Raw genomic sequence first — 14119 nt, forward strand, 5'->3', positions numbered from 1 at the left:
TTCACAAAAAATAACCCAATCAAAGAATGGCCAGGAGATTTGAATAGATACTTCTCCAAAGAAGCTATAGAGACAGCCAAAAAAATGCTCATCATTTATAACCAGGAAATGCAAATTAAACCTACAATTAGATGGTCTACAGAAAAGAGTCCAGGAGCAGCAAGTGTTGATGAGGGTGTAGAGAAAAAGGAACACTTGTACACTGTTGGTATAAGTTGGTGGAGCCCCTATGGAAAGGCAATATGTAAGTTCCTAAAGAATTAATAACAGATCTACTATATGATCTACCAATTCTGCTTCTATGTATCTATCTGAAGAATAAAACTAACAATTCAAAAAGATTTAGTGTAGCACTACTGACAATAACCAAAGGTAAAATTCACACAGAAAAAAATCACCATTTTAATAATCTAAAAGCGGGGCCTCCCTGGTGGCGCAAGGGTTTAAGATGCAACCTATATTGCAGCCACTGCAGTACGAGTTCAATCCCTGGCCAGGGAGATACCCACATGGCACAGAAGACCTCCCCCATCTCGTCCACTGCTCCCCTCAGCAGTGTATTTTAGTCAATTTGCCTGTTCTGTTCCCCACTCTGTCTCTGGTGAATCCTCTCACTCTCTCCCCTCACACCTCTGGACTGTACCCCAGTTCCTGTATGCATAAATAAATAAATCTTTAAAATAATAATAATAATCTAAAAGTGTAATTCAGTGGCAATTAGTACATTCACAATGTTATGCAATCATTATCTCTACCAAACTCCATTTGGATAGTCACTCCACATTCTCCCCTTCCCCCGCCTCTGGCAAACATAAATCTGTTTTCTGAGTCTATGTATTTTCCTACTTTGGAGATTTTATATAAATAGAATCATATAATACATGGCCTTTGTGTTTTTTCACTTAAGATAATGTTTATAAGATTCATCCATGTAGCAATACCTCATTTCTTTTTGTGGATGAATAATATTTCTATTTATTTATGCATACAAGAACTGGGGTATAGGCCAAAGGTGTGGGGGATGAGAGGATTCACCAGAGACAGAGTAGGGAATAGAATGGGAAGATTGACTGAAATACACTGCTGAGGGGAGCAGTGGGCCAGTCAGGGGAGGTCTGCTGTGCCAAGTGGGCAGCTCCCTGGCCAGGGATTGAACTTGTGCTGCAGTGGCTGCTGATAGCTTCATAGGTTGCATTAACCCCTTGCACCACCAGGGAGGCCCTGAATAATATTTCATTGTAGGAATACACATTTATGAATTCCATCATCAATTCATGGACATCTGGGTTGTGTATACCTTTTGGTTCTTGTGAATAGTGTTACTATGAATATTTGTGTACAAGTTTTATTGGAATACCTGTTTTCAGTTCATAACTGAGAGTGGAATTGTTCAGTCATACAGTAATTCTATGTTTAATTTTTTGAGGGTGAATGTTACTTTCATTGTGTCTAAATATTTAATTACATGCCATAAATAAGATTATACAGGGCAGGATTTTGAAAGAGCTTTGAGTACAGTGTCTCTTTGGCAATGGACATTATGTTTCTTTTTTTTTTAATTTTTTTTTTAATTATTTTTTTTTTTTAATAGAGGCATGCTTTTATTTATTTATTTGTTTTGTTTATACAAGCACTGGGTACAGTCAGAAGCACGGGAGGGTGGGAGAATTCACCAGAGCCAGAGCGGGGAGCAGAGCAGGCAGAAGGACCGAAGTACACTGCTGAGGGGAGCAGCGGGCGGCAGGAGAGGTCTGCGCGCCATGTGGGACCCTCCTCCGGTGGCCGGGGAGCAGCCGGGGATCGAACCGGTGCTGCAGAGGCCGCGGGCAGCTTTGCAACCCAGCGCTCAACCGCTGCGCCACCGGGGAGGCCCGACATTATGTTTCTTAATTAAAGCAGTGAATCAGGTTTTGGGTTTAACAGCAAAGTCAATGTAGATCTCTTGTATAAAATGGACAACCAATGTTCTTGGAGCTGTTGAACTGAAATGGTGTATCTTGAAGGGACACAAGTATTCTATTGATAATACTAATATCCTTAGACAAGATACAATACAATAAATCGTGATCATTCTAATTTTAGAGATATTGTTTATTTATCAAACAAAAAACTACTGACTACTTCACAGCCATTAGGAGGGCCACTATCAAAACATAAACTATAACAAGCATTGTCAAGGATGTAGGATGTATAACCCTTGTGTACTGCTGGTAAGAATGTAAGATGTTGCAGCCACCATGGAAACAATATGGTGGCATCTCAAAAAATTACCAGTAGAAATGCCACATGATGCAGCAATTTCATTTTGGGTATATATGCAAAAGAATTGAATTCAGAGACTTGAGCACATTTTAAATATTTTTATATATCCATGTTCATAGCAGTATTATTTTCTTTTTCAAAAAATATTTATTTATTTATTTTTCATTTATGCATACAAGAACTGGGGTGTAGGCCAGAGGTGTGGGAGGTGAGAGGATTCTCCAGAGATAGAGTGGGGAGCACAACAGGTAGATCTTCTGAAATACACTGCTAAGGGGAGCAGAGGGCGAGACAGGAGAGGTCTGTTGCACCATGTGGGTAACTCCCTGGCTGGGGATCAAACTCTGCTGCAGTGGCTGGCGATCCTGGAGGCCTGGTGAAAATCCCACATGGCGCGGCAGACCTCTCCTGTCTTGCCCGCTGCTCCCCTCAGCAGTGTATTTCAGTCTGGCTGCCTGTTCTGTTCCCCACTCTGTCTCTGGTGAATCCTCTCACCCTCTCGCACATCTGGCCTATACCCCAGTTCTTGTATGCGTGAATAAATAAATCTTAAAAAAAAGAGAGAGATAGAAGGAACTCAAATGTCTATTTATAAATGAATGGGTAAACAAAATTAAATACATATGCACATACATTACCTATATCTATACATATACATATCTATATATCTCTGTTACACAAAGGACTATTATTCAGCCTTAAACTCTGTCACATGGTTCAATTTGACTGAACTAATAATGCTAAGTTAAATGAGCCAATCACAAAACAACAGATATAACATGATTCAATTTATATGAGGTACCTAGAGTAGTTAAATTCATAAAAACAGAAAGTGAAATGATGGTTGCCAGGAGCCAGTGTGAGGGGGAGTTAATATTTAATGGGTAGAATTTCTGTTGGGGAAATTGAGAAAGTCCTGGAGATGGTGATGGTTATACAACAATATGAATGTCTTCAATGATACTAAGCTGTACACTTAAAAAAAAAATTTTAAATTGGGGCCTCCCCGGTGGCGCAGTGGCTGAGCGCTGGGTTGCGAAGCTGCCCGCAGCCTCTGCAGCGCCGGTTCGATCCCCGGCTGCTCCCCTGCTGCTCCCCGGCCACCGGAGGAGGGTCCCACCTGGTACTCAGACCTCTCCTGCCACCCCCTGCTCCCCTCAGCAGTGTACTTCGGTCCTTCTGCCTGCTCTGCTCCCCGCTCTGGCTCTGGTGAATTCTCTCACCCTCCCACGCGTCTGACTGTACCCAGTGCTTGTACAAATAAATAAAAATAAATCTTTTTTTAAAAAAAAGTTTAAAATCATAAACTTATGTGTATTTTACCAAAAAAAAAAAAAAAAAAAAGGAAAGGAACATACACCCATACACAAAAAGTAAATAAATAGCTTCTATAAGGACATTGGCGCTATGGCAGTGAACAAAACATACAACATAGTTTGCTGCCTTTATAGAATCTACCATCTAGTAAGAGTAGATGGCAAACAATAAATAAAAAAGTAATACATACCCTCTGTTAGAAACACATACACACACAAATATACATAAAAATATAGATGTGCACTTTGTTCTGTACTTTGTTCTGTACCTTTCTTTTCACTCAACAATCTTAGAGAACACTCCATGTTATGACATGTAAATCTACTTTCCTCATTTTTTAAAAAACTACATACAGAATTCAACCTTGAGACTATACAGCAGGGATTTAACTAAACCTCTGTGGGTGGACAGTTAGGTATTTTGCAATCTTTTGCTGCTATAAACACTGCTGTAAAGAAGATCTTTATTAGAAGCCCAAGGCATTCTACCTCCTAAAATTGAGGTTTTTTAAAATAGCATCTTTATTTTTAAAATTAATCCCCAACCTACCCAAGAACTCATCAAAATGATCCCCTTGACATTCAGAAATGGAAACTCAGTTTGGATAAGCACACTTTATAATGACACTGTTTATAGCTGTTGTCTCCTGAATAAAAACATTGTTTTTCAAACAAGAGTACTGCTCTGATTTTTCCATTCTCTCACTTCATCTTATTCCATTTAGATAATCAGTTATCAACTGACTTCAATTGCAGTTGTACCTGTAGTTCAGCAAGAATTTTCATCCACACACTCATAAACTGGATTGCAAAAATAGCCTTGAAGTTAGTTATTTGGGCCTCGGAATACACAAGTAATTTTGAGTTATAGAGTAAAAGATTTCCCTCTTGAATTTGCTTCTCATGTAATTGGCAATGACTTTCTGTGGCAGTGTGGGAAGTTGCCATCCTATTTTTCTACTGGTATTTTCTTTTTTTTTTTTTTAAATTTTATTTATTTTTTTTATAGAGGCATGTTTTATTTATTTCTTTGTTTGTTTGGTTGGTTATACATGCACTGGGTACAGTCAGAAGCGCGGGAGGGTGAGAGAATTCACCAGAACCAGAGCGGGGAGCAGAGCAGGCAGAAGGACCGAAGCACACTGCTGAGGGGAGCAGCGGGCGGCAGGAGAGGTCTGCGCGCCATGTGGGATCCTCCTCCGGTGGCCAGGGAGCAGCCGGGGATCGAACCGGCACAGCAGAGGCTGCGGGCAGCTTCGCAACCCAGCGCTCAACCGCTGCGCCACCGTGGAGGCCCTCTACTGGTATTTTCAATAGATTTTTTTTTTTTTTAGTTCAAAAGCTATACTGTTTTGCTCCTAAAGAGATGTAAATATAATTTAGTCCGTCATCAAATTAATTTTTATTAACTAGCAATTTGGACTAAGTTAAGCAATTATTTTATATCTGCTGAAGGAAATTAATTTGAAGAGTGGAAGTGAGGGGGCCTACTTGGTGGCGCAAGGGGTTAAGCACCGCACTATGAAGCAATCCGAAGCCTTTGCAGCATGAGTTCAATCTCCAGCTGGCCAGGGAGAAACCCACATGGCGCAGCAGACCTCTCCTGACTCGCCTGCTGCTCCCCTCAGCAGTGTATTTCACTCAGTCTACCTGTTCTGTTCCCCACTCTGTCTCTGGTGAATCCTCTCACCCCCACATCTCTCGCCTGTACACCAGCTCTTGTATGCATAAATAAATAAAAATTTTAAAATTTTAAAAAATTAAAAAAGAGTAAGAATTATCTCCTATCCTAAGGCAAGAAATCTAACATAATATCCTTCACATTGACTAGCACTACTCCATGGGTGTGGCTGATGCATAAACTCATACACAACCTGAATATAAATTATTTATTTATTTTTAAAGATTTATTTATTTATGCATACAAGAATTGGGGTACAGGCCAGAGGTGTGGGGGTTGAGAGGATTCACCAGAGACAGAGTGGGGAACAGAATAGAAAGACTGAACGAAATACACTGCTGAGGGAAGCAACGGGCGAGTCAGGAGAGGTCTGCTGCGCCATGTGGGTAGCTCCCTGGCCGGGGATCAAACTTGTGCTGCAGTGGCTGCGGACAGCTTCATAGGTTGCATCTTAACCCCTTGCGCCACCAGGGAGGCCCCTGAATACAAAGTTATGAATCCTCAAGGACACAGTTTTTCCCCATAAAACATAATTTAAATATGTATTCTGTTGTTTTGGGTTCCACCAGCAGATATTGAGCCAAGGTTTCAGGGGTAAGCAGTATGTGGGAGTGATCTCAGGAAACACCAGTGGGGAAAGGGAAGAGAGAAATAAAGTGCTGGTTATCTGTACAGTTTCCTTGGAGAAGTATCTTTCAGATCTTTTGCCTATTCTTTGATGGGCTATTTTTGCTTTTTTAGAAATTACATTGTTTTCCACTGAGGTTGTACCAATTTACATTCCCACCCATAGTGTTCAAGGGTTCCTTTTCTCTACACCCTCACCAACACATTATTTTTCTTTTCACCAACATATTGTTGTCTTTTTGATAATGGTCATTCCGACAATGTGAAGTGGTATTTCATTGTGGTTTTCATTTGCATTTCCTTGCTGATTAGTTATGTTGAACCCCTTTACATGTACTTGTTGGACATCTGTACATTTTGGAAAAACAGCTATTCAGCTTCTCTGCCCATTTTTTAATTGCATTTTCTTATAGAGTTAATTATATATTTTGTCTATTTCAGAATCAACCTCTTCTCTAATATATGGTTTGCAAATATTTTCTCCCATTTTGTAGGTTTTCTTCATTTTATTGATGGTTTCCTTTGCTATGCAGAAGTTTTTTTAGTTTAATGTGGTCCCACTTATTTATTTATTTATATTTACTTTTGTTTATCTTTGCTCTTGGTGTTGAATCCAAAAAAGAGTCAAGCTCTATATGAAGAAGCTTCCCATATATGTTCTTTTTTTCTAAGAGTTTAATGATTTTAGGTCATACATTCAAGTTTTCCATTTTGAGTTAACTTTTGTGAATAGCATAAGTAGTCCAGTTCTATCCCTTTGTCCATTTTTTCCAATACCATTTATTAAAGATTGTCCATTATTGAAATACTTGACTCCTTTGTCATCTATTAGTTTACAATACATGTGTGGATTATTCTGGACCCTCCATTCTGTTCCATTGGTCTATATATCTGTTTTCATGCCAATACCATACTGTTTTGATTACTATATCTCTATATTATAGTTTGAAATCACAATGTGTGATGCCTCCAGCTCGCCCAAGATTGTTTTTACTATTTGGGCCTTGCATTGCTTCCTACAAATTTTACGATTATCTGTCCTACTTCTGTGAAAAATACCATTGGAAATTTGATAGGGATTCTATTGAATCTTAGAGTGCCGCGAATAGAATGAGCATTTTCCTTTTTTTTTTTTTTTTTTTTTTTTAAGATTTATCTATTTATGCATCCAAGAGCTGGTATACAGCTAGGATTTTGATTGGAATTGACTTGAAGCTATAGATAGATTACATTTAAGTTTTCTTTAATTTCTCTCAACAATGTTTAGTAGTTTTCAAAGTACAAATATTGCACATCTTCGGGCCTCCCAGGTGGCACAAGGGGTTAAGACACAGCCTATGAAGCTATCTGCAGCTACTGCAGCATGAGTTTGATCCCCAGCCAGGGAGGTACTCACATGGCGCAGCAGACCTCTCCTGTCTTGCCGCTGCTCCCCTCAGCAGTGTATTTCAATCAGTCTGCCTGTTCTGCTCCCCACTCTGTCTCTGGTGAATCCTCTCACCCCCTCTGGCCTGCACCCCAGTTCTTGTATCCATAAATGAATAAAAATAAATCTTTTTTAAAAAGGCACAATGAAGAGAAAGGCCACTTTCTGGCTTGGACATCGATGTAACTAGTCATCTTTCTTTTTATTCCCAAGGCAGATGCATACTATTGTATATTTTTTACTGTTTTATTTATTTTTCTTAAATCTTTGTTGTTTTGGATAGTATTTGATTTCTCCCCTCTGGTGCGGTCCCCATAGTTCCCCCACCACCATAGCACCCGTGATCCACCACCACAGTCCTTTGTTCTCTTCCCTCCCCTATTTTGACCCTTCTCCTCCCCTCTGTCCTGCTATATGCTTCACATCTATAATCAGCTAGCCATCTTCCACCTCAGAAGCAAGAGGCTGTGTGCTTAGGTAGAGCAAAATGTAAAAAAAACTGAAAAACTGATATTGCTGAAAATTAACCAACCTTCTCACTGTATTTTTTATGTGAGATAATTTCATTATAATTTAAGACAGTAGAATCACTGTTTTCTGTTATTTACATTTAAAAAGCCTTAACTGATTGGTAACAAAATATTAAAAACTCATCAGTTTCCCCCCAGCAAGTTCTCCTGTTTCTTATTTTGGTAAATGGTAACATCTTCTAACAGGTTATATAAGACAGAAACCTCAGTCAACCTTGACACTTTCCTCTATCTTACTATATCCCCTGTGTCCAATTCATTCCCACCTGCCACTGAATCCTTCTAATTCATCAACACCACACTGATCAGAACCAATACCATCTATCTCTCAAATTACCCCAAGAACCTGCTTCTCCTCTAACTCACCTCTAATCTTTTTTCCACACTAGCCTGGGCAGAGGTTTTCAAAATTTCAGTCTGATTATATCATCCCTCTATTTCTATCTCCCTTTCTGCTAAAAAATAAAGACTTCATTTTCCCATTCCTTTTGGTATAAAGATGTACCATTTTACAAAGCCCTACAGGTCTGGGCCCCACCTGTCTCACTCTTGCATCTTGCAGTGAACAACTACCACACTGGGAGTTCTATTGGCCCTTTTATCCTTGCCTCATTCCTGACCCCAGGACCTTTGCACATGATGTTCTCTCTCCCTGGAAACTATTTTCCCTGCTTATTCACTGAGTTTACAGCTTCTATCACTCCTCCAGGGAAGTCTTCTCTGACCCCCATGACTAGGACAAGCCTCTCTTCCAGTCTCACAGCAACACATACCCACTCTTTGTTGCACTTGTTACTTTTGTAATTTTGTGTTGTCTTCCACAAGCTCATAAACTCTGCCATCCTTAGTATCTAGCAGAGTGCCTGGTGCACAGTTACCAGGCTCAATAAATCTGATGAAGAGTGAAGTGCTGTGAAGGAAAGATGTATGGTATAAGATGCTCTGAGTGTCTGGAACACTGAACTTGATCTTTCTTGTCTGGAAGGTTAGAAATTTCTTTTATGGAATTGATATTTGAGCTGAGTTTTGAAGGATGACTAGAGTCGGGGAGAAGAAGTCAGGCAGTGAATGTGACGTGAACAAGCATGGTGCATTCAAACAACTGAATCAAGGATAGACTGGCTAAAGCTTAAAGCGCAAGGCAGAGAGCAGAGCAGGGCAGACCAGAAGGTTAATCACGACATACTACGTGGGGTTTATGGATAAGATGATCATATAATTTAATGCCTAACCTGGTGTATTTATTTTTTTCAGCCTTTTTAAAAAAGATTTATTTATTTATGCATACAAGAACTTGGGTACAGGCCAGGGGTGTGGGGGCTGAGAGGATTCCCCAGAGACAGAGTGGGGAACAGAACAGGCAGATTGACTGAAATACACTGCTGAGGGGAGCAGCGGGTGAGGCAGGAGAGGTCTGCTGCGCCATGTGGGTATCTCCCTGGCCAGCTGGGGATCGAACCTGCACTGCAGAGGCTGCGGACAGCTTCACAGCACTGAACTAACCCCCTGCGCCACCAAGGAGGCTCTGTTTTTTTCAGCCTTTAAAAAAAGGGTTTTTTTAAAATTTTATATAAAAATAAGTTTCCTTCACAGCACTTCACTCTTGTTCAGATTTATTGAAGCTCCTAACTGTGCACCAGGCACTCTGTTAGATACCAAGGATGCCAGTGCTTATAGATCAGTGGGAGATAGTTTGATGTTTTTATTTATTTATTTATTTTAAAGATTTATTTTATTTTTTTAAGATTTATTTATTTATTTATACGAGCACTGGGTACAGTGAGAAGCGCGGGAGGGTGAGAGAATTCACCAGAGCCAGAGTGGGGAGCAGAGCAGGCGGAAGGACCGAAGTACACTGCTGAGGAGAGCAGCAGGCGGCATGAGAGGTCTGCGCGCCATGTGGGACCCTCCTCCAGTGGCGGGGGAGCAGCCGGGGATCGAACCTGCGCTGCAGAGGCTGCGGGCAGCTTCGCAACTCAGCGCTCAACCGCTGCGCCACCGGGGAGGCCCTGATGTTTTTATTTTGATGTAATTACAACTTAGAAGTTACAAGAATAGTTCACAAAAGTCCCATGTACCCTTTACCCAATTCACTTATTTATATTTGCTCATTTTATTCTTCTCCCTCTCCACATTTATATTCAGATGAACTTATTTTTAAAGGTTTATTTTTCCTAGTTTTTAAAATTTTTTTATTTATATATTTTTTTACATCATTGTTCATTTTTTTTTGTTTTAATTTTCTAGAGGCATGTCTTATTTATTTATTTGTTTGTTTGGTTGGTTGGTTTATACATGCACTGGGTACAGTCAGAAGCATGGGAGGGTGAGAGAATTCACCAGAGCCAGAGCGGAGAGCAGAGCAGGCAGACGATGAAATACACTGCTGAGGGGAGCAGCGGGCGGCAGGAGAGGTCTGCGCACCATGTGGGACCCTCCTCTGGTGGCCGGGGAGCAGCCGGGGATCGAACCGGCACCGCAGAGGCCGCGGGCAGCTTCGCAACCCAGCGCTCAACTGCTGCGCCACCGGGGAGACCCCATCATTGTTCATTTTTAAGCAATGTTTGCTTCCCCCGCCGCGCCTAGGTGTAGTCCCCATAGAATTTCCTTCACCAAAGCACCCGTGCACCATCACCACAGTCCCCTGTGTTCCTCCCTCCCTCCCTCTGATCCCTCTCCTGCCTCTTCCCCTGCAGGATGTTTGGTTTATAACCATTTGTTTGTTTTAGTTTTGCTTTGTTGTGTTTTGTATTGTTATTATTTTTTCCCCTGATGGTTTATTTATTTATGCATACAAGAATTGGGGTACAGGCCAGAGGTGGGGGAGGCGTGGTGAGAGGACTCACCAGAGACAGAGTGGGGAACAGAACAGGCAGACTGAAACATACTGCTGAGGGGAGCAGTGGGTGAGACAGGAGAGGTCTGCACCATGTTGGGGTAGCTCCCTGGCTGGCCTGGGATTGAACTTGTGCTGCAGAGGCTGCGGACAGCTTCACAGTGCTGTGCTTAACTGCTTGCGCCACCAGGGAGGACCTAGATGAGCTTTTTTTTTTTTCCTGAATCATTTGTGAATAAATCAAAGACATCATGTTCCTCTAACCTCTAAGTACTTCAGTGTGTATTACCTAAGAACAAGGACATTCTCTTTCCTAAACACAGTAATCAAATCAGAAGTTTAACATTGATGAAATACAATTATCTACTTCACATTACAAATTCAACTTTGTCGGTTGCCTCAATTATGTCCATTAGAGCTGTTTTTATTCTGGTCCCAAATCCAATACTGGATCTTATATTGTCTTAATCCAGGACATTTTTGACAGTCAAACAGAGTGCTGTTGACAATTATTATGGGCCAACAGGCACAAATATGGACGCTCTCAGGTGAACTTGGATGTGTGGTTATGAAACTTGCAGGTTATGGCAAAAACTTTAAACTTTATCTTGTGGATAGTGGGAACCATGTAAGATTTAGAGCCTAAAAGCAAAGAAGCAACTTGAATTAGTTCATGTTTCAAGAAGATTAGTTACTCCATTGTGGAGAAAAGATAAAATGGGGGCTATATTTAATAAAACACTAAATGTTGAATGAATAAAAAAATTCACTAATGGACAACTGCACCTACAAGTGCTCACAATACTTTTTGATATAAACTTTGAAGAGTCACCAGCCTGTAACTGTAATTCTCAACCTGAGGCGCATACATGAATTGGAAAACCAAAATGCTGACGGACTCTGATGCAGAATGAAGGTATATATGTGCATGTGGTGGTTTGAAAATATGTCCACTGATTCTACGATACTCCTCCCTTCAAGAGATAGAACTCAATTCTCCTCCCTTGAGTATGGGCTGGATTTGTGTGACTCACAACAGAGAGAATGTGGTAGAAAAAATGGTGTGTTACTTATAAAACTAGGTTATAAATAAGAGGCATCACAGCTCTGTCCTCTTTGTTGGAACATGGAAGGGGGGGGCAGCTGCTGTGTCATGATGACACTCTTGGGAAGGAACTGAGGCCTCCTGCCAACAGTCACGTGAGGGAGCACCAGGAAGAGCTCCCCCAGCGCAGTCAGTCCTTCAGTTGACTACAGCCCTGGCCATCACCTTTACTGCAACCTTGTGAGACACTGAGGCAGAACCAACCAGCTAAGCAATTCCTGGATTCTGGACCCACAGAAACTGTGAGATGATAAATTTTTTTTTTTTATTTCCCTTTTGCTTACTTTTAACTTTATTAGCATCGAGACTGGGGAGAGAGATGGAGTGGGAAGGAACAAGGACTTGGGGAGCAGGTGGGAGGCACCGTCTCACTCAGGACACATGGTACTCATAGGGCTTCTCTGCTAACTGCCGACAACTCAGAGAGAAGCCCTGAACCTGAAGCCAGGTGCAAGCCATGTGGTCCTGCTCCCACCGAAGGGCCAACTTCTAAACCTAAGTAGCTGATGCCCCTGGGATCTGAGCTACCGGCAGTTCCTTTCTCCACCACGAGACATGACTATAGGGCTGTGCAGACTCAGCAAGGCTAAGCCAGCTCAGCTAGTGGTCAGTATTCAGAGTCTGACTTTCACTAGTGCCTGCAGGACCCACGCTGGCCCGCTCTGTCAGTGGCTCCTGCCAGGAATTTGGGCTGGGATGCCTTAGAGGCAGAGGGTGGTAGTTTGAGGAGCCGCACAGAGGCGGAGACGCACTTTGCTGAGGAAGATCTCCATGAGGTCACAACCTACCTCCTACAAGCTGTAGAGTATCAGGTCTCCTTTGGACCAATCAGGAGCCTCACATGAGATTCTCTAGAGCAGGATTATTAGCTCCCTACTTGGTGTCCCCTCCCATGCCACCATTTTGTGCAGCAAGGGCTCCCATCCTAGAAGCTTCTCTCTAATGAGGCTGGTACAGATTTCCTCAGGCATCTGGCAAGTGAGGATTCCACTGTTGAACTCCCAGGGCCCTGGTCTGGCCTGTGACAGGAGATACTGCTTTCGTGTATTCCTGGCTTAGAGTTGACCACATGATGATCTCCTGAAGTGGGGCCAGTCAATCCTCTGAGGGGCCCCTGTCTGGGCGCTTAGCTGCTAGGCTAGGGCAGTGGGTGCCCGAGTGTGAGTGGAAGGCCTGTCTTATCTTGAGCTTCTTGCCATTGACCATACCTTCAGGGAGGGATGCTATGAGCTCCAGGAAGACTAACAGCTGTTCCAGGGCCTCTATCTTGTTCATGACAAGGATGCTAGGGACTGGGACTGGGTCAAGCACTGGAGCAGCTGGGAGCTGAGCTGGTTCTGAGTCTGAGACATTCACAAGGTCCACAACCATATCAGCAGATTCCATGCTTTTCCGTGGGTCTTCTAAAAAGAGCTCTAGGTGGCACCTTCTGTGTTTAATGGGGCTGATGAGGCCAGGTGTGTCCAGTGCAATCCCCTGGGCCTCTGTCTCTGGGATGGCTCCTCTAGCTTGGCCATGAGTGCTGTGCAGCTTCCTGGAGACAGGTAACACTTTTTTGTGGTTGTAGCGTTGATGTTCCTGCATCTTGGTGACCCAGGAGTATCACTCATTGGACTTGGGGGTTCTCAATTTATGTCGAGGGGAGTGGGATGGACCAAGAGGAGATGCTGCTCATCTCTGTGCATGGACACCATGGTGTGTCAGGCTGAGACAGTCCAAGGAAGTGGTCCAGGGCTGAGGTAAGTCCATAAGGGCAAAAGGGAACAGAGAAAGTGATATTCTACAGGGCATAGGAGGTAGGTCGTGACCTCATGGACATCCTCCTCACCCCTACACAGGACATGTGTCTCCACTGACAGTCCAAGGGCAAGGGGCGCCATAGCACCCTTGAGGCACCAGGGCCCTAACACTGCTCTAAGGAGCACAGCCCCACATGAATCAATTTTGTTATTTTAAACTACTAAGTGTGGGGTAACTTTTATACCACCAATAACGAATGCAGTGCATTTATTTGAGTAGTTTATGACTTTTCATGTTTTTGGCATAATTACTGACCCTAAAAAGGTTAATTACTACTGCAGGTATATACACACAATGGAATACTATGCAGTAATTCAAAAAAGATAAACACATGCCATTTGAGGCAACATGGACGGAGTTGGAAGGGATGATGCTAAGTGAAATAAGTCAGAAGGTGGGCCTCCCTGGTGGCACAAGGGGTAAGCACTGCACTATGAAGCAATCTGCAGCCTCTGCAACACAAGTTCGATCCCCGGCTGGCCAGGGAGAAACCCACATGGCGCAGCAGACCTCTCCTGTCTCGCCCGCAGCTCCCC

The 14119-nt window shown here is 42.5% G+C and overlaps 1 protein-coding gene across 1 annotated transcript; it reads right to left on the minus strand.

Annotated features, from left to right (window-relative positions):
- Positions 1-12811: 12811 nt before the first annotated feature.
- Positions 12812-13679, minus strand: LOC119250383 (GTPase Era, mitochondrial-like). The gene has a single exon (XM_037518117.1). It carries the CDS (start codon positions 13365-13367, stop codon positions 12879-12881), a length of 489 nt encoding a protein of 162 aa, XP_037374014.1. The 5' UTR covers positions 13368-13679; the 3' UTR covers positions 12812-12878.
- Positions 13680-14119: the final 440 nt, after the last annotated feature.

The sequence above is a fragment of the Talpa occidentalis genome, unplaced genomic scaffold, assembly GCF_014898055.3.
Source record: "Talpa occidentalis isolate TD23 unplaced genomic scaffold, MPIMG_talOcc4v2.1 talOcc4.17, whole genome shotgun sequence".
Classification (NCBI taxonomy): Eukaryota; Metazoa; Chordata; class Mammalia; order Eulipotyphla; family Talpidae; genus Talpa; species Talpa occidentalis.

Excerpts from the sequence above, each read along its gene's own strand:
- LOC119250383 (XM_037518117.1), bottom strand. The coding sequence starts at position 13,367 with ATGCAGGAACATCAACGCTACAACCACAAAAAAGTGTTACCTGTCTCC.